At 35.6% G+C, this 27,500-nt stretch overlaps 1 protein-coding gene across 3 annotated transcripts in view; it reads left to right on the forward strand.

Moving 5' to 3' along the window:
• The window catches only part of Ppfia2 (PTPRF interacting protein alpha 2), a 321,929-nt gene that overhangs the window by 171,425 nt on the left and 123,004 nt on the right, over window positions 1-27,500 (forward strand). For all 3 annotated transcript variants that reach the window (XM_050135586.1, XM_050135584.1, XM_050135585.1), the window contains exons 3-4: window positions 15,054-15,155; window positions 23,269-23,433. In XM_050135586.1, coding sequence (XP_049991543.1) covers window positions 15,054-15,155; window positions 23,269-23,433 — 267 coding nt within the window. The remainder of the gene's footprint in view (window positions 1-15,053; window positions 15,156-23,268; window positions 23,434-27,500) is intronic.

Consider the following 27,500-nt stretch of genomic DNA (forward strand, 5'->3'; position numbering starts at 1 on the left):
AAAGGATATTCAGCCTTACTCTAAAATTAAAACTTTAATTGTTTTCTAGAGTGTATGAAAGAATTATGGGTACCTATTTAGTTACTGAAAAACACAAGGGACAGATGTAACCCTTTTAATAGTTCATTCCTGTTGTTTTTGTTATAAAACTGATATGCCAAGAAAATGTGTGCCATAAGAAAGATAAAAGTAATAAGTTGTGAAAGAAAAGAATGAACTATCCAACCTCATTTAGAAATTCATTTTCTTTTCAATTAATTCTTAATTTTTAATATTCATAAATCAAAAATAACAACAAAATGATTTGAAAATATATTCACGGTGCAATTGCTTCTTTTCTGATTTTCTTTTATCAAACAGAACTCTCTGGGAGAGAACCTTTTCTATAGTCACAACTGTCATTGGTGGCTAAAACATTTGTTCGTCTCTAGGGAGCTGGGAATGTTGCCAAGCTGCTTGCATGCATGAGAAACCAAGCATGGGTCAGGACAAACATTTTGACCTTTTTGGTTTGTGAATTTTCACTACAACCAACTTTTATTACTAATAATTGGCTTAATAAAATTGTGTAAGTCATTGCTCTAGATTTATAGGACTTCAGCAGGTCTAAAAACATTCTAACACCTATCACGTGTGCCTCTTTTACTTGTCCTGTGGCAATGACATAGTAAAGAGACCGAACTGTAGTGTAGACCCTGAAATGCCCACTTTCTGAGTGGATACTCACTGCATAGTGAATTCCTCAAGGACTCACATCTACAAAGGAAAAGGCATGGGTTCAAATGGAGCAGAAGCAGAACATCAGAGCTGAAGGCTTTTTGCAAGTATCCTGATTGGGCCTTTCTGTATTAGTTACTTTCCTATTCCTGTCACTTAACACCTTGACCAAGGGAGATTAAAATGGGGAAGTGTTAAACTGAGTTTACAATTCCAGGTAGTTAGTATCTGTGATGGTAGAAATAAACGGAGACTTCTGAAAGCAGGAGGCAGAGAACCTGCAAACTTGTCCCTAGGGCCACACCTCTTCCATGAGAGCCACACCTCCTCCATCTGGGCCACACCTCCTCCAAGAGAGCCACACCTCCTCCAACAGGGCCACACCTCCTCCAACAAGGCCACACCTCCTCCATCTGGGCCACACCCACACCTTTTCCAACAGAGCCACAACTCCTCCAACAGGGTTGCATCTCCTAATCCTTCCTAAAAAGATAAAAGGAGATTAAAGGAGAGCAGGAAGAGTCTACATGGGCAAGTTTGGGGAAAAAATGGGGACCACAGATTCAAATGCAAGTGTCTGTGGGGACCATTCTCATTCAAACCACTACAATATCAAAAGTCACTTTTATTGCTCATGTAAACAGACTAATGGTAAATAGTGGACGCTATAAGCCATCCCAGCCATGTCCAGTTGAGAAACCAGAGACTCCAAAGCTCAGCAGACTGTTTTGTTGTTTGCATATTTTATTTCCTTAATCAAAAAGGCTCCCTAAAGCCAGTGATGACACGAAGCTTTTATATATCTATCCATATCTCACAATTAGTATAAAAAAAGGGACCACAAATTTGAGAGAGCAGGGAGGGATATATGAAAGGGACCCGGAATATAATGTTAAAAATATAAGTGCAATATACTAAATAGAATTATCACTAAGTATCTATAGCTTAGAATACTATATATGTTCACTGTAAATAAAAATTCCCGGTTGCAGCTTAGTCTAGAAAATGCTGTTACAATATGTCTAGTAATACTTTCTCATTTATCTTTTCAGTAAGCTTATATTCTTAAATATTCCTCCTTTGCATATCAGTTTATTCTGTTTTGCTCAAATTACTTAATTGACTTTGGATAACATTATTACTACAAAGCTGAAATCTCAGCACTTGGCTCAAAGGCTAACATAGTTGCTCTGACTATTCAATAAATTTAGGTAAGTAAACTGTGTAATACTGATATATGCTGAAAGTTTTATATATCACATAAATGAATTCTATTATATTACATCTAAAAATAATTTAATCCAACATCAATATTCTTTTAAAATGATCTAAATTATGCCAATGTTTATATTGTAATTTAATAAATGTAAATATAGATTGAAATGATTTGTTTTAACTAAAGTTGGCAAATCATTTATCCCCAAATCTATATGGTAGCTTTGATAATTTATATAGTGTGACCAGTGCACCTATGATTAAGGATGTCTAATGTTTTTGTAATCTCCATATTTCATAGTTTTATATTAATATATAAAATCTTACATTTATATTTTACAGTGCCATTGTGTGTAATGACTTGTTCAAAACTTTTTAAATTTGTGTTATACATCATGGCACAAAAGAAAATATCTTCATTTTTAATTTATGGGACTATGATTTATTTGTTTTCTAAGTGTTACTTAGATCTAGTCAGGAGAATTTTCAAACCTAAACTTTAAAACAAATATCTTTTTATTGACAAAGCAGGTCATAAGACTCAGCTGAGAGTGCATATTTGCCCTTTAGGTAAGGTACTCTCTTGTGTTTTAGCACTGAGAAAAGATCCTGGAAGAGACAAGTATACCACAAAAAAGTGTGGGTACTACCAACATCCACTCTGTGAGTTTTATAGGAGTAACTTATAGGAATATGGATGAGGGGTTACTTTAAGAAGTAGAAATGTCTCAAAGACAGTTGCATCACCAAAGCCGACCCAAGCATTTATGACAGCTCATGAAGCTGAAAGCCTAGAGTGTGCTGCACAGCCTGCAGGCAGCTCAACAGGTTGCAAGGTGTCAGTCGCGACAGAAGGAATGAAAAGTAATGCTAGAAGTTATTCTGGGAAGAGCTTTGAAATTACTATATTCATAATGGTATATTATTAAATGAGGGTATTTAGTAAAATGTAAGTGTACATTGTATATAATCTAAAATATTAAACTTTGGAAATGGAACAGAACTTCCTCTCTTAAACTTTTCCATTTTACTATATTTTATATAGATTTTCAGTTTTTTTGTAAGTAAAATGTATGTCAGTGCTTTTACCGCATCCCTAGAGTTTTCCACTTCTACTATCTAATTTTAGGATATATTCTAGAGATTCATTTGCTGGTAATTTTAAGATCGAGAGCACTCTGTTCAGTTAGGATACAGGGAGTAATTTGGGAAAAGTAGGGTGCTAAAACCACCAACCATTGCTGAGTCAGCGCTCATCTTTGTCTAAGTCCACGAATATGATTTCAGACGTGCCAGAGTTTGATGAATATGTATTTAGAATCGCAATGTCTTCTGGATTAATTAATTCGGCTTTTGTTTGGCAAAAAAAAAAAAAAAAAGATTTATCCATTGAGGAAACTCAGATAAAATGTAATGCAATTGTTTTCAAGTATATATTGTAATTCACAAAAATAAATTAGCAAATAAAATATAATGGGCTATTAGATAAAAATCACGGTATATTTTGAATGTTGGACCACCCTGGAGATATTTGTTGATTTTGTCAACTAGAAAGTTGGAGGTGCCAGCCCATCGTCAACAATTGACAGACTTTCAAACTAAGAAGGAATGAAAAATTTACAACCACTAAGGTGGTTCAGTCTCAACAGTGGAACAACTTGAAGGAATTCCCTGTCATCAGAAATACATTTGGGACACCAGTAATACATGTCTTAAGTAAATGAAGGTACTAACAGAATGAATGCAGATCATTATGCTCCTGGTGTACGAAGTTATAACAGGTATTTAAACTTAAGGTGGTCTTTGAATCACAGGGCATGATTAAATCAGAAGAAATGAGTTCTTTCATGATGGAATTTAAAAAAAAAATTATATTTGGCCGGGCGGTGGTGGCACACGCCTTTAATCCCAACACTCAAGAGGCAGAGGCAGGCGGATCTCTGTGAGTTCGAGACCAGCCTGGTCTACAAGAGCTAGTTCCAGGGCAGGCTCCAAAACCACAGAGAAACCCTGCCTCGGAAAACAAAGCAAACAAACAAACAAACAAACAAAACAAAACAAAACAAAAAAATAAATCCACTCTTGTATTTTGTTGGGCACTAGGATTGATTCAGCTGCTTAACTGTTGTAGTTCATACCAGTTATTCTGAAACTAGGAAGGAGTAGCTTTGAAGACCACGGGGTCAATCAGGGCTACATAATGAGTTGAAGAGCATCTTGAAAGTATATTGAGATTCTCTTTGAATACAACAAATAAAGTAAACAACCAGAACCACAGTGAGCACGTTTTTATGTATGCGCTTCTGTGCAGGCATTTTCTGTTTATTTCTTAGCTGTGTACCTAGAAGTGAAATTGCTGATTCACATGATAGTTCTATGACTGCCTGTTTGCAAAAGTACCAGACTGCTTTTAAAGCAGCCTACCAGTTCATATTTTTGTTGTTAATGTTTTCATGCCTTGTTAATACTTATTATCCATGTTTTTTTTCATAGCTGACATATTAGTTATGAAGTTGTATCTTATTGAGCTTTCCATTTATGTTCCCCCAAGTCATATTGGTTGTGTTTGGACATTTTATAGATAGATCATTTGTTTAGAAGTTAGGAATTTTTTTAATTGAGATTGCAGTGATCTTTTGATTTTTCTAGAATCATAATCCTTATCAGATGTTTGATTATTCAAATAATTGTTCCTATTCTATGGCTTGTCTTCTACTTCCTTGATTTAACTTCAAGAATAGGTTTTTAACGGGATATAATCTTGAGCTGTCATGATAAAAATATCACATACAATATAATATATTAGTTATCTTACACAACAAAGGTTTAGTTCTGATAGGTCTTGAGCCTACAAGTCAGTATCACATACCATAATTATCAGGTTCTGGTGAGAATCTCCTTCCTTTCATAGAAAAGAAAAAAATATGGTGTATTTTCTTATGTGAAAATTAACTTCATTATCAGAGATCCATCCTCACAAACGCATCTAAATATATCAATTTTCAAAAGCCTTGTCTCTAAATACTCAGCATGTAAGAGCTGGGGATTCAGCATAAAATCTGTTCAGCATATTGCTGATGGTGATCAGTTCTTCTATTTTCTCTTAAGTTATGTGTACTTTTAATATCATATTTATGAACCATTATGAACTAAAATGTATCCATATCTTTTATCACAGGGGTATTATACTTTTATTCTATTAGGGATATATTTTTTCTCAGAAAACTGTGCATCATTTCTTTTTAGCCACTCCCTTTACAAACATCCAGCCTACAGGGCACATTCTGATAGTGCCTATAGACTCAAAGCGTTTTACGTGTAGTCTCATCACTTCCGTTATCACATGGCATTGTATTTCCTTTTATTTATCATAATTTTACACCATTAGACATATTACACTGTCAGAATAATTTATGGGATTGTGTTATTTTAAGCTTTCAGTCCATTTTTTAGAGATTATAAAGAGAATAAAACGTCAGTCAGTCTATTGCTTTGATGCAAGGAATAGAATCGCCAAACAGAAATTTTATTTAAAGTGTTGTGGGTAAGGCAAATTCCTCAAATTCACGGACAATTAAACTATGTTGAGATTATTTTTGATGCACATGCAAATAAGCCATATTGCTTCCAGTGTTTTGTGACTCTGAGGTGCAGTGCTATAATAATTCTGGAACACTCACACACTTCTGTGTGCTTGTGGTCCTAGACAGTTACACTCCTTGGACCAGGACACTCTTTCAGAAAAGAATGCTTGCTTAGTAGAAACAATTCAGCTTCTTTTTCTCAGCTTGGTTTTTCTCTGTTATTTAATGCTATTACCTCTTCCTTTTCTTTGGAGAATTCTATACATTATTATGACATGCAAAGTACAGGGCACCAAGTATTAAGCTCCGAGCATCCTAAATGCTTTCAGTAAAATTCTCAATGGCAGAAAAATGTTTTCATAAACTCTACAGCTTCAATAGGACCCACTTTAACATTTTAGCTCGGTGAAGAGTCAACAGTATTCTAGTTCAAACATTGTGGGTTATGTAATTATAATTCTCTTGATTGCAAGAGAGACATGGCTTGATTTTGTTTTGCTTAGTTAAAGCTTTGCTGGGATTTTTAAAATAGTCATCTTGAATACTATTTTGTGTGTCTTCCACAGCAGGTATTATCTAACCAGATGCTAAAGCCTTTCAAATTAATACACAGCATCTTGTTAAGCATGCCTCCTGCTTCACACTGTCAGAGCTATGGAAACCTGGCTTTTCCTGCCAAAAGACTAGCTGGCAAGGATTCAGCCTTAACACGAGTTAGCAGCAATGCTTACTGGGCCTGGCAATTTTTACTAATGCATCTAAAAGGTTATATTTTTAATAAACTTCCAAATAATTCAAGCATATAATAACTAAAGATGCCTTCAGCACGTTGTCATAGGTAAAAGATTGTTTCTTTCCCCTTCATCAGGCTCAAAGACATAACACTAATTTTATTATAAAGCTAAAATATTGATTCCTCTGAGAAATTGTCTCTGAGGCTCTTCCTCTCTCCTCATTCATTTGCTTGACATAATCAGAACATGCCTAGGTGGATGTAACAAAAATTGAAGAAGTGAAGTAGGTCAAATGGACAGTAAATTTGAAATTAGTAGCTCCGACATGATTCTAAGGGCCCTCTGTCTGTGTCTTTCCATATGTACCATGACAGGGTTAGGAAAAGGGAAGTTCTCAAAATTAGAGCCTGAGGCTAAGGACTGCATTTCCTTCATCAAGCTTAATTCTGCTGACAGTGTCAGGAATCCCTGAATCTTGCCAGACTAGGGTAGGTGCGATCCCTTGAGCAACAGTTCTGGGAACAAACACCTGGCTTCACTGAAAATGCCTCAGATATGCTTGATGCTATTGTTACATACTAATCGAGGACTTGTATTATCTCTTGAAGAGAAATGTAGACAGAACAAAATGGCAAATGTGAGAGACATGTGACAGAGGAGTTTTTCGTTAAAAAGCAGTTTTGTGTTGTGTGCGGGAATATAGACTTGTAACTCCAGCACCAGGGAGACAGAGACAGGAAGATCTCTGTAAGTTCCAGGATATCCTGGTCTACATAGCAAGACAAGCAAGTTCCAAGCAAGCCAGAGCTACATAGTGAGACCCTATCTGAAAACAATAAATGTAAATAAAATAAAAGAATTTTTTCAATATTCAAAAAATTGTTTCATAGCTTTATATCTTTGTGAACATTAATCTTGTTGAACACTATTTGATAGTTTAGTCTATAATATAATTTTTTGATTGGGATAAACGTGATAAGTAAAGAGAAGCAGAGAGGTATTTCCTTATTCTTTCATATATACTTTTATTTTTAAAAAATTCTTTTCATATAATGTATTTTGATCATGTTTCCCCTCCACCAACTTCTCTCAAAACTATCTACCTACTCACTCAAATCTGTATTCTTTCTCCCCCTCCCTCTATCTTAAAAAAAAAAGAAAACACAAAAACTGAAGTCAAAACAAACAAAAAAAAAACATTAAGACAAAAGCAATGCCCTCTTACCCTCCGAAAAATAAAAATTCTATTTTGTGTTGGAAAGCTCCTCCTGGACATTTGGCCTGTCCTAGAGTGTGGTTGATATACCCAGTGCCACTCCAAGGAAGGTAACTAATTTTTTCTTTCCTGGTGGGTATCGTTTGTAAATAACTCTAAGTTAGTGATGGACTCTGTCCACTTGCCAATCTCAATACTGTCGTATACACTTTTTTTTAAACAATAAGAATGATTCTCCTTGCCCCAGCAGTTCTCAGTTATCAGTATCTCCCCAGTAAGAGAGGTGAGCAGGACTCATTTGAAGAGGACTGTGGAGGGACTGATCTTGAGTTCAGGAATTTTATAGCTGCATCAGGACCAGATGTTTGTACTTCACAGCACTATTTCTCATCCTCAAGCCCTTACCTTTTTTTTTTTTTTTTTTTTTTTTTTTTTTTTTTTTTTTTTTTTTTTTTTTTTTTTTTTTTTTTTTTTTTTTTTGCCCTGCCTTCTGAAACCTTTCTTGATCTTTGATGGTAAGTGAGAGAGACAACCCAACCCACTTAGGGCTGAACACTAAGTCTCCTAGTCTTTGCATTTTGACATTGCCTTCCTCACACTGGCCATCCTGTGTGTGGGTATATGAATAGAAATATTAATTTTTGCTTGTTTGTGAGTTTGTTTAGAGACAGAGTTTTTCTGTAGCTTTGAATCCTGTCCTAGAACTAGCTCTTGTAGACCAGGCTGGCTTTGACCTCACAGAGATTTGCCTGCCTCTGACTCCTGAGTCCTGGGATTAAAGGAATGGGCCACCACTGCCCAGCTACAAACATAAATAATTGAAAGGCAAATGTGACAACATGACCAGGTAGCAAAGTAGAATTGCAAGGGCCTGCAACCTCTTTAGGATAAGCTTAACCAGTTATAGGGTTAAACACAAAATTCTCTCCTCTGAAGTAAGCGTTAAACTTTGTCAGAGTGTGTTTGTTATCTTCCCCCATAACAGTCATGCCGCTGCTGGACTAGTGGGGACATCTTGGCTAGTAGGTCTGTCTTGTAGCATACAGAGTCCTGAACTGGACAATACCATTGATGCCTTTTCTCCCCCGCAACCTGCACTTCAACTTCTGTCAGCATAAGAAATAACCATTAGGGCAGGAACACCCAAGTCTTCTGAGAGTGCCATGGTTCACCGATGCAGGATAATTCCAAACAAGCTCATGAAGGACCCTCAAAAAAGGGAGGACCCTCAGAAAGCATACTAAAGTGACAGCGAGGGAGATGATTTGACTTATAAAATAAAAGCCAAAATAAAAATCCCCCAAATCAAAAAAAAAAAAAAACTATTTTTCTTATAAGTTTGTTTCCAACCAATCTACATTAATTATCTACTCTCTTGATTCGGGATTCAACAGTTACAGAACATTCGCCACCTGGGGCGTCTGTCCATGTGTTTGTATGTAAAAGGTACTGATTGACAAATTACCGCTTGCAGAGCTGAGTGCAAATAGGATACAAGACGAATTTCAGTAGGAGGACAGTGAATGACTCAGGGTAGAAGCAGGGCTAGATGATTAAACAGCCAGAGGCTGCCTGACAGCAACAGGGTTTGATTTCAACAAATACCCATATTTTACAAGAGTCTAGCTGCCTTGATTGGAAGGTTTTGAAAACAGAAGTTTAGCAAGTACTCATGAACATAGCTGCCATTAAAAAAAAAATGAAAGTCCTTAGCAGCTTGCTGTGTTAGGCATAGACGTCTGTGCCAGCCCCCAGAGTACTGTGGTGTGTTGAATAATCCATTCGGCAGTTTTAGGAAGAAGGGGAAAACTTCTGTAGGTAGCATATGTAGAAATAATCAAAAGGCACAAAATAGAATTTGCAGAGGGTTGCAGTATCTTTCCTTTTAATTTGGAAAGCCTTGTTTGTAGAGCTCAGTAAAACTCCCTAGTCTGATTGTACCTGTCAAATTGCATTATTTATGCAAGTGACTTTTCCTTCGAGCTATCTTGCCTGAAGCAGACCATGAGACATAGCTGTTTTACACTGTAATTTTGGATGACAGTTTCCCTGGGCTTATCTGAGTCTAGGAGGCAATTATAGAAACAGAGGTCATTAGTAGCACATTTTATTATATAACAGCATTGCAAATATCCATATATGTATACATTACATATAATGGTTTAATATCAAGGCATTAATTTCTATGAGGGAAAATCTTTGCCATAAAACATTTATATCTAAATATTTGAAGACTTTTAAATTTTTAACAGTTTTAAGGACATAGTTATTCTGCTGCATTGCTATCATTTTTAATACAATGATTCTATTATCAATTTGTTTTAGAAAATACATCCTCTGGTTTGTACAGAGATATACTTAATTTTATGCCTGCAAATTTATGAGCTATAATACCCAAAGTAATGCATATTAAAAATGAGAACCTTCTACTTAACATTCTAGACAGAACTAAACATTCGAAGAGCCAATTTTTCAAGAAGAAACACCAAAATATAGTAAATGGGGATGGCATCGTCTGAAGGAGATCATTTTTAAATACTTATAAATGATTGGTGTGTTTCTACTCCCATTCCTGGTAGACACACTCTCACAGGAATATGTCTTCTTCCTCTGGCTCTTACAATATCTCTCTCCTTCCTTTTGCAATGATCCTTGAGCACTAAGTGCTGGGTTTTTATTGTAGATAAAACCATTGGGACTGTGCTCCACAACTACACATAAAACATGCTCACTAATGTGCACATGCTGACACACACACATACATACTCATACATGTAACAACAATCAATGAGATAAAAAGAGGACTTGAATTCGAATAGAAGAACAAAGATGGGTATGTGGGAGGGTTTGGAGAGAAGGAAGGGGAATGATGTTATTATTGTATAAACACAAAAAATAAAAATGACTACAGTTAACACGGTTGATATCTAATCCGCTTCTAAGTGGTCATATAAGCATGATTCTGTGTGATATGTTGTTTCCTGAGCAGTAGTTTTTGATTGGCACCAATGTTTGGTGAATAAAACACAAGCATGCCTATTTGTGGTTGGGGTGGGTGTTGACAGTGTTTAGTGAACCTAATTTTCAACTCACCCTTTATTTTTCCTCTTCCTTCTCAGTCTGATTGGCACTCATGAGTCTTTAACTGGTATTTATTCCGATGTATAGCTGACAAAATGAGACCATGTGGCCTTGCTAATTAAGTGAATCACACGAAGAGAGAATGAAGGTCTAATTGAAAAGTAGAGTGCTAAAATTGTCATCAAGATGAGTGAGGAAATTTCCAGAAATTTCTCTGGAAACTGTTTGGTTCCATGGACTGGAAATAGAAAGGTTAAATTCCCTTCTTGGCATATAGTTTTCTGAATTTCTTTTTAAGCAAGAACTGACCTACTCAATAAGAGCTTTGAAAAATTTAGTAAATGAGAGCATATGTGTATGTGTGCTCGTGTGAGTGTAAAATCTCATCTTCCATAATTAAACCTCAACTAAACAGGGCATATGAAATTGAGTCAGGAAGGTAGCAGCATCAGGTAGTCATCTACGTTTAGTATTAGGAATCAAAATAAGATTCAAGGTGAAGAAGGATGCTTATAAGAAATCCCACACTAGTTCAGAATGGAGAATAATGGAGGGTTATTTATTTAGGGGTAGGCCCACAAATCACAATCCTCTGCTGGAAATGAGAACTGCAACTGAATCCCGCAGCCAGAAAAGAGACAGACTGTGAACTTTACATCTGCATAAATGGTGTAAGAGGCCACACCCAAGTGGGCAGGTAACTTAAAAGCTACTGGCAGTAGGAATTCCTATAGCACAAGGTGAACATAATGTAAAGTAGAGTTGCTGCGTTTGTTGCAGGAAGCCTAACAGCTGCTGATGGTGGCAGAGTGGAAAGGGGGCTGAGTTGAAGAGAGGAAAGGAATATAGGCTTCTTCGTCTATGTATCCTCCCTTCTTCTACCCAGGTTACTTAGCGACTGTAAATGGCACAAGAACTGAATGAATGTCTACTTTCCTAAGTCTGAAGGGACCAAAACAAAAACTGATTCAATCTACTAAACTGATTATGGAACTGAGCAAGAAAGGGCATGCCTGCAATTTCAAAATTGAAGAGGCTGAGAAAGGAAGATATATGCCAGAGGCCAGTCTCTCCTACGTTTCAAAACCCCATCTCAATATTGATAAAGAAATATAAAACAAATCAGGAGCACAAGGAGAGAGAGCATGAGCAAGGAACTCAGGACCGTGAGGGGGGCACCCACACACTGAGACAATGGGGATGTCCTATCGGGAACTCACCAAGGCCAGCTGGCCTGGATCTGAAAAAGCCTGGGTTAAAACCGGTCTCACTGAACATAGAAGACAAAGAGGACTACTGAGACCACAAGAACAATGGCAATGGGTTTTTGATCCTACTGCACCTATTGGTTTTGTGGGAGCCTAGGCAGTTTGGATTGCTCTTTGGGATGACGAGGGAGGGGGGACTTGATTGGGGGAGGAGGAGGGAAAGGGGAGGCGGTGGTGGGGAAGAGACAGAAAACTTTAATTAATAAAGAAATAAATAAATTAAAAAAAGAAATATAAAACAAACAGAACAGACAACAGAAGAAAACCTAAGTGAATGGAACTCATGGAGTAACAGTTATCATTTGAGATGTGATTGTCTAACCCACTCTATGAATTCCTCAGCATCACCTTAGTTCAGATGCAAATATAAAAGATGATAGCACAATTAGGACCCAGAGCAGGAGAGCTTTTCTCTGGTATCTAACAGACTTGGGGAGATTGATGCTATTGCTGATACTTGCAGTTACTTCCACACCCACACATGGGTCTGGCCATAGTTACTTACTCCAATTTATTTTGTACAAGTCTTCTCATTTGTGTTTTCAGAAAAACAAAGCTTTCATAATGAAAAATATTATAACATTAAATTTTAAGAGTTTTTCTAGTTTAAAAATGAAGTTACCATAAAACAATAGCTTAAGAGAAATATAGAGGCTGGGGCAGAGTGGTGGCAAATTAGAGAAATTAATTGACTTGGAGCCTTTTATATTTTGTATGTTTTCAGAGACATGTATCTTCAAACTGGGAATACACAGAAATGACATGACTTGTAGTGGCATATAGGAAATGTCACCCTCAATTTTTTAAAGACAGTAAAGGGAAAGAAGTTACTTTTTTGTTTTTAAAGGAACTGATACTATATCATGAGTCAACTTTGTGTGCAAAGCATATGAATGTGGCTAAAAACTTTAAATCAGATAAAAAATATTACAGGGGTGAATGGCTGAATATAAACACATCACCTAGCGACTTTGCCTTCTCTGTTGCTTTGTAGCACCTAAAACAGGACACAGCGAACTGAATGTTCAAAGGGATGTGCATCATGCTCTTGAGTGATGACAAGACAGAGAGGGTACCACTCCCTTCAGTCTGCAGCTATTTCATGACACTGGTTTTTGTAGATTCTGGCCAATTTTTAAAATTCGAATAGAAACATAGACTGAACAAAAATAATTTTGTTTGTTGGAAAAGTAAAAATTGCTAAATTATGGTTGGAGAACAAAATGCATAGTTTGAAGAATTTTTTATTTTTTTAAACACTGCCTGGCCCGTTATCTGTAGCCTCTTATTGGCTAGCTCTTTGAAGAATTTTTTTATTCGTTTTTCAAGACAGGGTTTCTGTGTAGCTTTGGAGTCTGTGCTGGAACTAGGTCTTGTAGATCACGCTGGCCTCAAGCTCACAGAGATCCGCTGCCTCTACCTCCCGAGTGCTAAGATTAAAAGTGTGCCCCACCACCACTTGGCAGGGGACCTATTTCTTGTATCCAGTCTCCTAGAGAAAGTTCAGCTTCTCCTACATAATGCTTTGATTAGACTTTACAAAACATGAAGAATGTTTTAGCATTTATCCTTCATTGCCTTCACCACTTCCTATTATTAATCTGTCACATGTTATAATTTTGAACTCTTCTTTTGCTAAGTGAAGATTTGATTTATGAATGTGCTCCTGGCATGCAACTCCAACATGTGAAGTTACTATATTATTTTATTAATTTCCTGTAGCTATAACTGTGCACTGTTAAAAGTTCTTGGTCACAAAAGTTTGACTCACATTCATTAACATTTTCACTACTATTTATAGATAGGAATCTATAAATGGCAGACTCGAAAACATATATTATCTCTCAAAACCATTTGGCTATGCATTTGTTTCTAGAATAATATGTAAATATTTTTAAATAATATAGTTTTAGATATGCTAGAAAAGAGAAACCATGCATTGGCTATATGCATACTTCTTGAGTAGAACCAATGTGGAGTCACCAATTAAGAAATACTAAATCTGAATGAAGAAATTATCCGGAGAAGTAGGCTCAAAGTGATAAATATGAGAACGTATTTTTATTATGGTTTCTCCTTTCTTCCCTCTTTAAGCACACAGGTTCTCATTTATGTTCATGTTCCTCAGGTTCAGTACAAGCACGATATTTTATTTACATGATAAAGAGCTTCTACACTAGTGCTGGCATATCACTAAATTTTAGGCATGCTCTGCACTTACTTGTAGAAGATATCAGGACCAGGGAAGATTCACTGCATACTCTCTTGAATTTTTAAAATTTCCAGACAATCACTACATCACTTAAACACGCGGAATAAGATATAGCTGGTAATAATATCACTTCTATATAGGATGAATGTCAGTTAACAAGTAAAGGACAACAGCAAAAGTGAGAAAGTGTTATCATTTCTTTTATATTAAGGAAATTATAATGTTCTAATCAGAAAATGCAGATTAGCTAATTAATGTTTTAAATATTACCCCATTCCTTAAGTCAAATTTATAAGAAAAGCTGTCCAATGTTTCATTCTTATGATAAGAGATTTAATGTTTGCTTACTCTTTGCTCAATAGTCTAGAAATTATTCTAAGCCCTAAGGCTGTGAAAACAACCTTGTCTTAAATGGTCAAATTATGTTACTATAGTGAAATACTACAGAACATTAACAAGACAAAGTGATGCTAAAATATGAGTATGTAATTGGAAGATAGTGTTTGAAGTACACTTTTGAAAATGGATAGTAAAAGATTTAGGAAAGCGAAATATTCAATAGTAAGTAGGTACAACCTGTAACTCTTTTGAGGTGAGGGCTTCAGTATCATTTGTACTTTTGCAGTATCCAGTGGAATTAATTAATATTATTATTGGGGTAACCCTTTGTCAGTGAGTACTGAGTCCTTGAGAAAGATGGAAATCATGCAAAAATAAATTTAGCCAAGATATTCTAGCAATAATTTAGACTAGCCTTAAGTTCAATGCAATGTGACACTTTAAAATATATTTTATAAACAAATAGAAGCAACATATTACACAGTCATAAATGTTGTGGGTTAGTATTTTGGAACCATAAATCAAGATAATTAAAAATAGAGCAGTATGCCTTGACCAGTCAACTATATGAACTTTCTTATGTTTTTAGAATTCAAATTTTATGGTTTATATTATGCTGTTCCTACTTGAGATTTTTTTTTTTTTTACAAATACATCTTCAAATATTTTTTTTTATTTCCCTTCTAGGAATTTGCTGCACTGACTAAAGAACTGAATGCTTGCCGGGAACAACTTCTAGAAAAGGAAGAAGAGATCTCAGAGCTGAAAGCTGAAAGAAACAACACAAGAGTAAGTGTTGTTATAATAAATATTAGCTATTTATTTGCTATCTGTAAATAGTCTACGGTCACATCGCAGCACACACAGCTGAGAACTTTCCAAACCTTTCAGAGTACTTTGAGCAGATTTCAATGCACTCAGTTCCTTTGCAAAGAAGGAAACATGGTATGATGCCCAAAATAAAAAGAAAAGAAACCAAAATTATAGTCTCTGCTAAATCACTATGTTGCCCTGAAAAAATGTCCCCATTTCTTCTGGCCTTTACTTCATTGTTTCTTTCTTTCTTTCTTTCTTTCTTTCTTTCTTTCTTTCTTTCTTTCTTTCTTTCTTTTTTTAAAGAGCAAAGGCATGAGCTGCTTATATTGTAGTGCCCTGCATTTGATCCACATTTTACTTTAGCAAAAAACTTGTTTAAAAATACAGGTAAAGATTATTAGAAAGCTATTGGATCAACGTCTACCAATTAAAAGAAGCTCACCACGTTTTTTTCATTAGATGTCTTAGAGGTTGGTAGTTCTAATAGACATTGTATTGTATGCTAAAACACAGACTTTCTACATCCTGCTTTTGGGAATTCCTGTACAGTGTCAATCGGATGATATGCCAGGTAAGAATAAGGTTCAAAATTAGATCAAAGGTAATACATTTTTTTATAGAACAGAATAAAATGTTACTAAATTTTACATAATGTACAGCTAATTATATTTCTCAAAAGTTATTGTAATCTCATAGCTTGATGGGAGGAGAAACCACTTCCATATGGTCATACATATCATTTTACTATTAAAAAGGTGAAATTATATTAAGTGCCGTTGTGATCCTGGGTTAACCTTCTGCAGACAAAGTGTGATTAGAAGCCAACTAATTTTATGCTTAGCCTTGCAGTGTTATTCAAATGCAGCTCCACAAACATTGCTGGGACTTCAGTGAGAGGTGAACTTGCATGCATGAAGGTTAAACCATCAAATCTTTTCTGTCTTTATTCATCAAGTTCTGATTGCACGGTGAAAACAATTCACACATGTGCACCGTGTATGTGAATTCGTTTTCATCAGGGCTTTGATGACCCAGTCGCACAGATTACCTCTTTTGGGCATTGCAAGGGCAGTTTAGATCATGGGCTGAAAATTTTGGCTGCTCTCCTCGTGTATTTTGGTCATTCTTAATTTTAAAAATAGTACTGCTTTGCCAAGCAAATTTTGGCATTTCTGCCATATTATTTACTCTGCCCTCACCTGCTATTTTGAATTTTAATAGATAAACCAGCTTTCTCTGACATAACAGTACACTGATAAACGTGGAAGTAGGAGAAGGAAAGTGAGAATTAAGGGAAATGCACACCTTTGGTTTGATTTTCAAGAATCCTCACAGTAAAAATGCATGAGATTACTTTGTTATCTACATTTGTACATCTATGTCTGTCCATTCTACATTCCTTTATCACATTTTACTACTGATATCTCGGTGGGGGCCTCCAATTGCCACGCACCGCGCCCCCGTGTCTGTGCTTGGTGCGCTAATTATCCAGTTTGATAGCTTCAGGCAAGGGGGCCGGAGGTTAAAATACACAGACAAACACAGACAGAGAGACAGCGACATGGGTCATCCTTGAATTCTCTTTTTTTTTATTGAGAATAGGAAAAAAAAAAGTTTCCGCCTCCTCCCAGCCTCCCCTTTCCCTCCCCCTCCCCCCACTCCTCTCCCCCTCCTCCCACTCCTCTCCCCCCTCCCTCTCCAATCCAAAGAGCAGTCATGGTTCCCTGCCCTGTGGAAAGTCCAAGAATGCCCCTTTATTGTGTTCAGGGGCAGATTACATAGAGATAGCCACGCCCCAGCCAAACCTACCAGAAACCACTCTCCTGCCATCAGGAACTCCTGAAGGTCTCGTGCTCAGAGCAGCTGTAGGCACTCAAATCAAGGGAAAACAAGTTGTTTACAAGGAATTCAGGATCTGGGGTCTCACTGCTCCCAACATTTTACAACCATGTGCAGAATATCCTGTGCTTATCCCCATTGTAAAGATAGAACAAGCCAAATGCACCAAAGGTCACAGAATAAAATGCCAGAGGATTAGAAAAGTATCACAATGTATGCTATGCCTGTGCCATTGGCTCAGATCCACGAGGCCACTAGGAGAGCTACCCACGTTATACCCACACAAGATTTCAAAAGATTTATGGTGGCTTAGATGAAGCATTGCCCAAAAGTCAACACCCCACTGTGTGGCATATGTCATTTGTTTTAATTATGACTGATTTGAATTGGGATTTATTTCAGTAGCCATATGACTTTCAACATATTAAACCCTCTGAGGGCACAGGCATGTTTGGCTATTGACCTGCAAAGGACCCACGGGTATGGGGAGCTACCTTGAAATACTTACTAAGAATAGAAAGAGAAGGAAACAAAGCTTTCTGTATGAGAATAAGAAAAAAAAAAGTTGTTGATTAGAAGCCAGATTAATAGCTACCAATACTTAGCAAGTGTGAATCAAAAAAATTCTATATTTCTAAAAAAAGTAATATGCGAAGTTTTTGTTGTACATTACATCAAGGAAAATAGGTTTCTGAATCCTATGGAATATAAAATTCTGATAATATAATGACTTCTTAGATTACATAAACACTTCAGACATCCTTGATACCATCTAAAACCAAAATAAAAGCTACAGGTGTAAGATCCAAACATATTGTCCTCCTTCCCCCAAAATGCTGTATCAAATATTCATTGATATAGTTACATATGACTTACTTTATATAGTATATTACTATATGCTGTTATGCTTTATATATATGTGTGTATGTATGTGTGTGTTTTATATTATTTCTTTTTTACTATTTGCGGTCTTACTATGAACACCTACACATTGCCACTGAAAAGAGAGCAGAAAGACAACACCAACATCCTTCTCAAATTAAAGAGTACCTGACCGTGTGTACAGTTGTGAGTTTAATTGGAAAAGGTGTTCTAATTTCTAGGGTTCTGATAAACCTTTCCATATTAATAAATTAGCAATTCTACTTATGAATTGAAATAAATAATACAAAAAGCCAATGCACAAAGTGAACTATTAGATTCGATGGTGAAGTTGATATATCATCAAAATCAACAAATCAGAAAGTAATCTGCCTCCTTCAGAGTACAAGACATCTTGGGTCCCCCTGATTTTTAATTGCCTTGATTTTTAACATGCTGATGGTCTTAGAAGATGGCGTGTGAAACCAGCAAATAGTGCAGAAGTGTCCTATATAATCCAGAGAGTATACATAGCAATCTCAGCTACTAAAAATGCTAGGCTATGTGTGCCTAGATGCTAGATAAATGTAATAATGTAATAAAAGAGGAAATAGTCAAATTAAACATCTAATTCCAAGTTTCCTAATGATTTCAATTGACTTCTTTACACATATATTCTCAGGATTCTGAGATTACAAGTTGGAAAAATTACACTTAAAAATAACTTGGAAGCCTTCTCGTCTTAAAGTTTGATATATATCACCACACATTCTGGTTAAAAATTTGTAGCCAAGAAGAGTTTTTATATTAGGATATGATAAGCAGAGATTTCATTGATAAGACATACACTCTCAGTGAAATTTCTTATAGATTTACTAAAATGAATGGGACTGACTTCATCAGAGAGGCAGGTAGAATCACAGAGATATAGGGCTAGCCCACCTGAAAATATTCAAATGCCCCTTTGCCAGTTTCTACTGCCGTTTTGGATTATCATGGGAGCTTTTCCATGCAAGACACCTGTTGCAGGTATGAATTTATAATGTGCTGAAATTTAGTAAGCTCTCATATCGAAGTATTGTCTTTTAAATAACAATGGGACTCTCTGGCCTCAGCTCTAAAATTTGGAAAGTTAATCTCTCCTTTTTTTTTTTAAATTTGTTAAGTGTAATTTACAGCATCAAGTTTGCCTGATTGTGCTTGTATTCTTCATGCTTTTCAACATATCTCATCACAAGAATGACTCAAGTCAACATGGTCTTGCTTTCCCAGACCATCACTCAGACAAATCATAGGTGATTGTTTATGTAGCTATCTTTCCTGCACACACCATGGAAGATGTTTTACTTTCTAATGTCTTTAATCAGCTGCTTTAGAAAAAAAAATCTATTCAGTACACATCTCTCAAATACCTATTTCTTTTAAATCTATAAATTGCAACTTTAATAAACTGCTTTCTCTTCATTCAACAAATATGATCTTGACCTGGAGATAATGTTGTGATCAACATTCAGAAGTGAGCAGAGAAGAGAAAATCTTCCTTTCCTTATAGACCCTACACTAATAGTTGTGAGATAATGAATGACTATAGTCAACCTTGAGGGAAATGGCAGATGGGGACTTATTTCACCTGGGGAAAGAAAGCAGCAGCGTAAGGACTTGGAGAAGCCTGTTGAGAAGAGACGTAACTGAAAATACGTAAGAGATTGTGGAGTGCTAAGGGCAGCAGGTAACTAAAGGGGAGTATTTTTGGTTAAAGAAGTAAAGAATTCTCTATATATTTTTGGAGATCAGACCTTTGTCTGTTGCAGGGTTGGTAAAGATCTTCTCCCAGTCAGTGGTTTGCCTTTTTGTCTTAGTGACAGTGTCCTTTGCTTTACAGAAGCTTCTCAGCTTTAGTAGGTCCCATTTATTCAATGTTGCCCTTAGTGTCTGTGCTGCTGGGGTTATACTTAAGAAGCGATCTCCTGTGCCCATCTGTTGCAGGGTACTTTCTACTTTCTCTTCTATCAGGTTCAGTGTGTTCGGACTGATATTGAGGTCTTTGATCCATTTGGACTTGAGTTTTGTGCAAGGTGATAGATATGGGTCTAATTTCAATCTTCTACAAGTTGACATCCAGTTGTGCCAGCACCATTTGTTGAAGATGCTTTCTTTCTTCCATTGTATACTTTTAGCTCCTTTGTCGAAAATGAGGTGTTCATAGGTTTGGGGATTAAATTCCGGGTCTTCTATGCGATTCCATTGGTCGACTTCTCTGTTTTTATGCCAATACCACACTGTTTTCATTACTGTAGCTCTGTGATAGAGTTTGAAGTCAGGAATGGTAATGCCTCCAGAAGATCCTTTATTGTATAGGATGGCGAACAATGAGGACTGATGAGAAGCCAAGGTCAATGGCAAGGAGTTCTGATCCTACTTCATTTTCCGGCTTGGTGGGAGCCTAGCCAGTTTAGATGTTCACCTTCCTAGACATGGACGGAGGGGGGAGGACCTTGGACTTTCCACAAGGCAGGGAACCATGAATGCTCTTTGGATTAGAGAGGAAGGGGGAGAGGAGTGGGGGGAGGGGGAGGAGGATGGGGTGAGGGGGAGGGAAATGGGAGGCTGGGAGGACGCGGAAACTTTTTTTTCTTATTCTCAATAAAAAAAAATTAAAAAAAAAGAAAATAGTTCCTAGCTTAATCCAGATTAATTAAAATAATTTCATCAGCTGCCATGGGTAGATCATATAACTCATGGACTTCTTTTTATAAAATGATCTTTTTGGATAAGATATATAGTGATAGATATCTTATTAAGTGCAGATTGTTTTTACTTTGTTAGATATCACATTTTCATGCATGTGATTCTAAGACATTATTAAAAGTAAAAAAATTAATATCCATCTACAATGAACAAATAGATATTACTGAATTTCCAAAATGAAAAAAAAAGAAGTAAAGAATTTTGCACAATAACCCAATGTAGATAAACAAATACCTGTTATTTTACAAAGCTAAGCGAAACTCCACACACAAATGCTGCAACAAAGTCAGTGCAGGTCACAAGTAAGCAAAAGAGATGAGCTCAGATAACATAGATTTCACTTAGGAAATGTAGGGAGTCTGACTTTCTTTTGGTCAAATGAGAAAATATTAAGGACTTGAGCAAAGGCATGAGTGACCGAGATTATATTTTAAATTTTAGAGGTTTGATGAATGAAAGGATACAAATGTAAGTTCCACTAAGTCAGGAGGAGACATTGAATCCTGAGCCCCCATGGCATTAGTGGATATATTGGCAGGTGTCTGAATTCTGGATGTTGACAGACACAAGAAGAATAATCATGGAAAGGGGAGTGTAAGATGTCAGGTTTGGTGTACAGAGTGTGGGCATGACATAACAAATCCGCATAGTTCAAGGACTCACGAGTGAATGTGGTTTTTAGATTGAATATATAAATAGGCAAACAAGAAATATAGCAACCTTGGCCTGGGAAATAGAACCCCAGCTATGAAAGAGTTGCACTTACTGATAATGGCAGAGTCTATAGTGAAACTGTCAAGTCTGAATTAGTAAAATTAGTTAAAATAGAAATCTAGATTTTTGGAATATATAAAATTAATAAATTTAGAAGGTAAGATATTGGAAAAATCACCTAAATGAATAATAAACATCATGAATTATGAATCGGGTATTTTTTTGAGGAAACTGACATAACCAGAAAGCTAACATTTAACACAGAAGTGAACAGACCATGGCCTATGACAATTAGAACATACAAAATGTAAGTAGACTCAAATAACTTGAGTGTTCATGTGCTTTTGGTTGTAGAAAGCATAATTCATTGCTGTTATCTTAAACAGACAGTTACCTTTTACAAGTAGTAAGAATTCTTAGTTCTTTGGAAAAATTGCTAATAAAAATAATGTGTATAGCCTGACTTTTCAAAACTAAAGTCCGGAAACTCACTACTAAAGCTGATGAGGAAACTGATCTTTCTTTCTCCAGGTCATTAGAGACTTGGGATTTCTTTGCTGTACTCATGGATCAAAAGAAAAAAAAAATGCTTTTACCCTTTCTGATGGCTTCTATCTTACAAGGATGTAAAAATCTATCTTACAAGTAGAAATCTGCATAGATAAAAAGAAAAAAGAATGGAAAATTGAAACTGTAATTTTTGATTGTTTATTTGTTTGGTGTGTGTGCATGTGTGTATGCATGTGTGCGTGCATGTGTGCACTCTATGTTGGGAAAATGAAATTTGCAGTGTGAAGAACTTTCTTAAAGAATACAGAGTGATGAAATTTAAGAGGGCTATAAAATCAGCTGTCTTTAGTGGTAGAATAATCAAGTTAACATTATAACATATGGTTCTCGTCCTACACTGGCACCAGGCAATGTAAGATTCACAAACATTAATTTAATCTGTATAACCCCATTTACATTAGGGAAACATTTCATCACAAAATTTGGTTTCTCATAACCATCATATAGTTGAAACACTTGTGCATGTTCTTATAAGCATATTAATGAGCTGAGCCTTTAAGAATTAACAAAAGGACCCACCGTCTGTGTTTAACATTGACACAGATCAGTACACACAGAGGGAAAATGACTTCACTTGAGAGATGAATTGTGTATTTCCACTTGTTTGTGTTGGCAGCTGAGTTGCTCACGAAATACACAAAGACTCAAAAGACTTCTACATAAATACACAAACGGATCTCATTTCTATGCAGTTTATATTGCAACAAGCAAATAGAACTAGCATTAGGACATATTCTGAAAGCAATTCTTAAAGGATTCAAAAAATATTACATTAAAAGTATTATGCAATTATACTTATTTATTTAATGTACAATTGCTATCTCATAGCTATCTTCTTGGCCCATACACAGTTTTCCAAGTCTTTGATTTCATGACTAGACTCATTAGAACAGACATTCTCAACCTGTGGGTCATGACGTCATTTAGAGTTCAACCGACCCTTTCACAAGGGATCACTTAAGACCACCAGAAAACACAAATGTTAACATTATGATTTATAACAGTAGTAACATTGGAGTTATGAAGTAGCAGTGAAAAAAAATGTTATGGTTGGCAGTTACTACAACATGAGGAACTGAATTAAAGGGTCACAGCGTTAGGAAGGATGAGAACGACCGTGTTGGAAAATGCGCGACGTCACCTATTACTCCATGATTTGTTACATGACTAGAGGCTGTTTGGCTTTCATGTGTTTTATAAACCTTGAGTTAACCAAGTGGTGCTCCTTTTCTCTTCCCTGTTGCATTCCCTTGGGTTATCATGGGTTTCTGTGAAAACTAGTAATAATTTATCCATAAAAACAGGCTGGTTGGCTATCCTCACAGGATAACCGTGTTTTCTGTCCACCCAACAGCTATTACTGGAGCACTTGGAATGTCTTGTGTCACGCCATGAAAGGTCACTAAGGATGACGGTAGTGAAGCGACAGGCCCAGTCTCCCTCAGGAGTGTCCAGTGAGGTGGAGGTTCTCAAGGCTCTGAAATCTTTGTTTGAGCACCACAAGGCCTTGGATGAAAAGGTACAGTAAGTTATTATTTTTACCTCAAACTATTCTTCCGTTACTAGACAGAAGTTCCTTATTTTCACACAAATGAATAAGTAACTTAGGTCAAAGGAACACTTTTGAGCTATGAAAAGACTAACATTTAGTGATTGTGGGTGGATGGTTCACAACACTCACTAAATATTAAACATGTGGATGGACTCTGTTCTTTTATTTATATCACTGAATGTACAAATTGTCAGAATTAGACCCTATTACATACTTACACCAGTGGGTTTTTGAACTCTGGTACTGCCTATGAGTATTTAGTCTCTTTACCTCTGTTTTTTGCCATTTCTCCTTTCCCTTTTTTTTTTGAAGTACAGGTCCATAGATGTCATAGACTAAAAAAAAAAAAAAAAAATAACTAAAAGCCACATGTATTTTGAAGTGGATTTTGGGCAGGCTTTAACTTTGGACATCTATATTTGAAGCCTCCCTTGTGGGGATGTTGCTAACATCTTAGTTTAAGTACACAGTGGTTTCTACTGGTAACAATTTAACGTATTAGAAGGAAAACTTATCTTTCTGCCTTTCCAAAAGTAAGTTGTAAATCTCTCTTAGCTACAGTTAAAATAAGTTCAACTGGCAAATGTAAGGGCTATCTGGAGGTAATATCCTTTAGTGATTAGGCAGGATTTATGACACAATTTTCTATTTTTTAAAAAGTTCAAAGAAGTGATTTCAAAATTTCAAAAGTCTTAGGATTTAGCATATCAAGAATTAGGGCACTTCATTGTAATACGCATGACAAGTTCTGAGCATTAAAATTCAAACTTAGAATTATTGCAGGTTTATATCTATGTTTTGAGTACATAGAGTTTAGTTCCACTTAATATTTATATTCTTATATATTATTACAATCAGTCTTTCAGCTAGTTCTTTGAACAGAGGATTATGTGAAATTCCTGTACAAGAATAACATCAATTCTGTCTTCTAGAGTGAAAAAAGAAGTTGTATTCCATTTTAATTTTGGTTATGAGAGGCAAAAACTATGAAAACTTCGAAGATTAAAACTACAGGTCATTTAACTATCCATGTTAAGTTTGATATCAAATAATTATACTTATTTAGTTTCTCTTATATTTCCATTCATGAAAATACAATGATAAAATCCTATGAGAATTTATAGACTATTTGCCTTGTGTGAGGTTTGTCACACAAAGCATGATTTTCCCCTTGTGAGGAAAGCGTTCAGGGTCCCAGGCATTCACACATCAGTGACATGTGGTGACAAACGCATGCTATCCCAAAAGTGCAGTCTGGTTTTAGAGGAATGGCAAATGGGTTAGAAATGAATCATATTTTACCTAAATACTAAAGAATGAGTTGAAGCCATAGATCAGATGCCCTTATCAGTAGGACCAGTGTCTAAAACGACCTGGATCTCTCAGAACAGCACGGTATTACCAAGGAAACAACTCTATTGAAAGAATTAAATAAATATATTAGAGAATGTGGGATTTTTTTTAATGTTCCCTGTAAGAACTTTGACGTCACTTAAGTGAGTCAGTGGTTTTAATCAGAGTAAAAATTAACCAATACTTTTCACACAGAATTTCATTCTATGAGTATCTTTAGAAGAATATAGGACAATTATCATATCAGCTGAGTATAGATCAATGAAGCACACTTTAATATAGTTCTATGGATAATTACAGCTCTTATAAAGTTTCCACAAATTTCATAGACCTGGCAAGTTCATGAGCAACTGAACAGGTGCCTATGAAGCTATCCTTGCAAAATTCTGAGATTCCCCTCTGAAGTAGATTGGTCTGCATAACTGGCTTAATTGCTCACAACTCCTTTTTCAGGTGAAGATAATAACAATATCTACCTACAGCTGCTAGAATGGTCATCGATAATAAAGCATGCAAACCTTTGAACCACTTAATATAAGCAAATTTCTTTCAGTTAATGTCAAGAAATATTTTACTTAGCATTTGAAAATGTCAACATTTGTTAAAAGTTTGAAACCAAGTTATCACCTTCTTGGCTCAGATGCTCATTTAAAATAACAATTCATTTGTTTATTGAGGAATTAATTTGCACCCACGTACCTTCATGAACAGTTAGTTGCCTTGGGAGTAGCACGCAGTTTCTTATGAGAATGGGGAGGAGTAAAGACACAGGTGTATAAATAACTAATTGCCATTTTAACCTAAAGGATGTGGCTATAAAAGAAAAGAAAAAAATAGGAAAATGTAATTAATTATTATGCAGGTAAAAAAAAGTTTTTATTTTTACCATAGAAAAAAATTACATTATGAAAAAAATTGAGCATGGGTATTGACCATTATAATGGCTTGCAGTTTTAAATACTGATGTTCATTTATATAACCACTGACATGGGTAGACTTTTGAAGCTTAACTACAACCAATAGTAATTTTGGCATTAGCCTCCACTGTTTCTACAATAGGGCAAACACAGCTCAAAGAACATCAAATATACAAATGTTAGGCCTCGTTTACCATTGATATTTTCATGGTCAACTATCACAGAACCAAACTATTCTTGAACTTCTAGTGTAAGAGTGTTTTCTCACAGTTTTTTCTTTGATAAAATCAACAGTTGCCACGGTGAAACCCAGCAATACCTTAGTTTTTAATTTGGAAGTTCACTCCTTCCATTAACTTCTTCCTTGGGCAATATGATTGTAAGACATATGATTGTAATAATAGTTTTCTTTTAATCTTCCATGATAAAATGACCATCTCCTTTAAATATATTTTGAAGGAAAGGTTTCACTAGGCATTTTCCTTCCATTTTAAAGAATACTGAAGTAATAGATTAATTTAGAAATAAATTTTTGATAAATATAAATATTACAATTGGACGCTAATAATTTACCATGAACCTGTGTAAAAAGCAATACATGTAAGGCAAAACATCCTGACAGCTGTAGTGCAATACAATGAGAAGAGAATTGTTAGCAATAGGGACAACTACCAACTACAACCATGTACTTCTTTGGGCAAAAATTTAAACAATTATTGTTTTGTATGATATAGCAAGTCGATCTACCTAAACATACATAATCCAACAAGAATCATAATTGTTAAAATATTATGATATTCTGGCAATGCAATGATCAAGGCGAGGCAGAAGCTGAAAATTCTGTGATACACACAATTTTTCCTGAGATTATAACTAAAGCAAACCAGATAAGACAAAGTTATCAAGTTCTTAACCCAGGGAAGATTACATATTTGCATTTCCTTTTCTTTTCTATTAAAGTTTGGTAAACAAAGCTAACAAAATATTAACTGAAATTTTTGTCTAAAACAGAGTAACAAAGTGAATAAACAATTCAACATTATTATGGTATTTATTATTCATAAGGACAGCAAGCTGGGGGGAAGAGACAGAAATCTTTAATAAATAAATAAATAAAATTTTCATACATAGTTTTAATTAAAACTATATTTTAAAAAGGTTTTTATTTTCAAATAAGATGGTTTTAGATTCATTAATTTGCGGGTCAAAACTGTAAATTTATGGAGAGTTAATTCTTTCTTCATATTTCTTGATAGACTTCACGACTTATTTCTTTAAGTGCTTAACGTGTGGTAAAAGCAATCAGTAGCTAAGACTTTTCTGCTAACAGAAATAACTAAGAAGATATTTTAACCTACAGCTTGTACTCAGGGAATATTGATTCAATACAATCACTAATTTAGAAACATTTTGATGAATCAGCACTTCAGTGAAAAGGTGCTACCTTAACCTCTCCTCTCGGTGACATTCTAAGAGTGTCCTAATCAGCACAATATACAGGATAATCAAGGATTGTACTAAATGTCTTCAGGCTGTTCTCAACCTGGGACACCTGACCCCCTTATAAAGATCCAAAGTCTACAGACTTCCACGTCAAATTCAGAATTTAATTTTGTGTTGCTCTTATCATTTGAAATTTGTCTAAATCACTGAGCATGGCAATCGATCTGGCAGAGCTAAATAGAGATTCTGTGCAGAAGATTTTTAAGGCTAAATGTTATTCTATTTTGTGTTACTTGCACACTAAATATTTGAATGTAGCAC

The sequence above is a fragment of the Alexandromys fortis genome, unplaced genomic scaffold (genome assembly GCF_014885135.2).
Source record: "Alexandromys fortis isolate MF-2015 unplaced genomic scaffold, M_Fortis_MF-2015_v1.1 scaffold_24, whole genome shotgun sequence".
Lineage (NCBI taxonomy): Eukaryota > Metazoa > Chordata > Mammalia > Rodentia > Cricetidae > Alexandromys > Alexandromys fortis.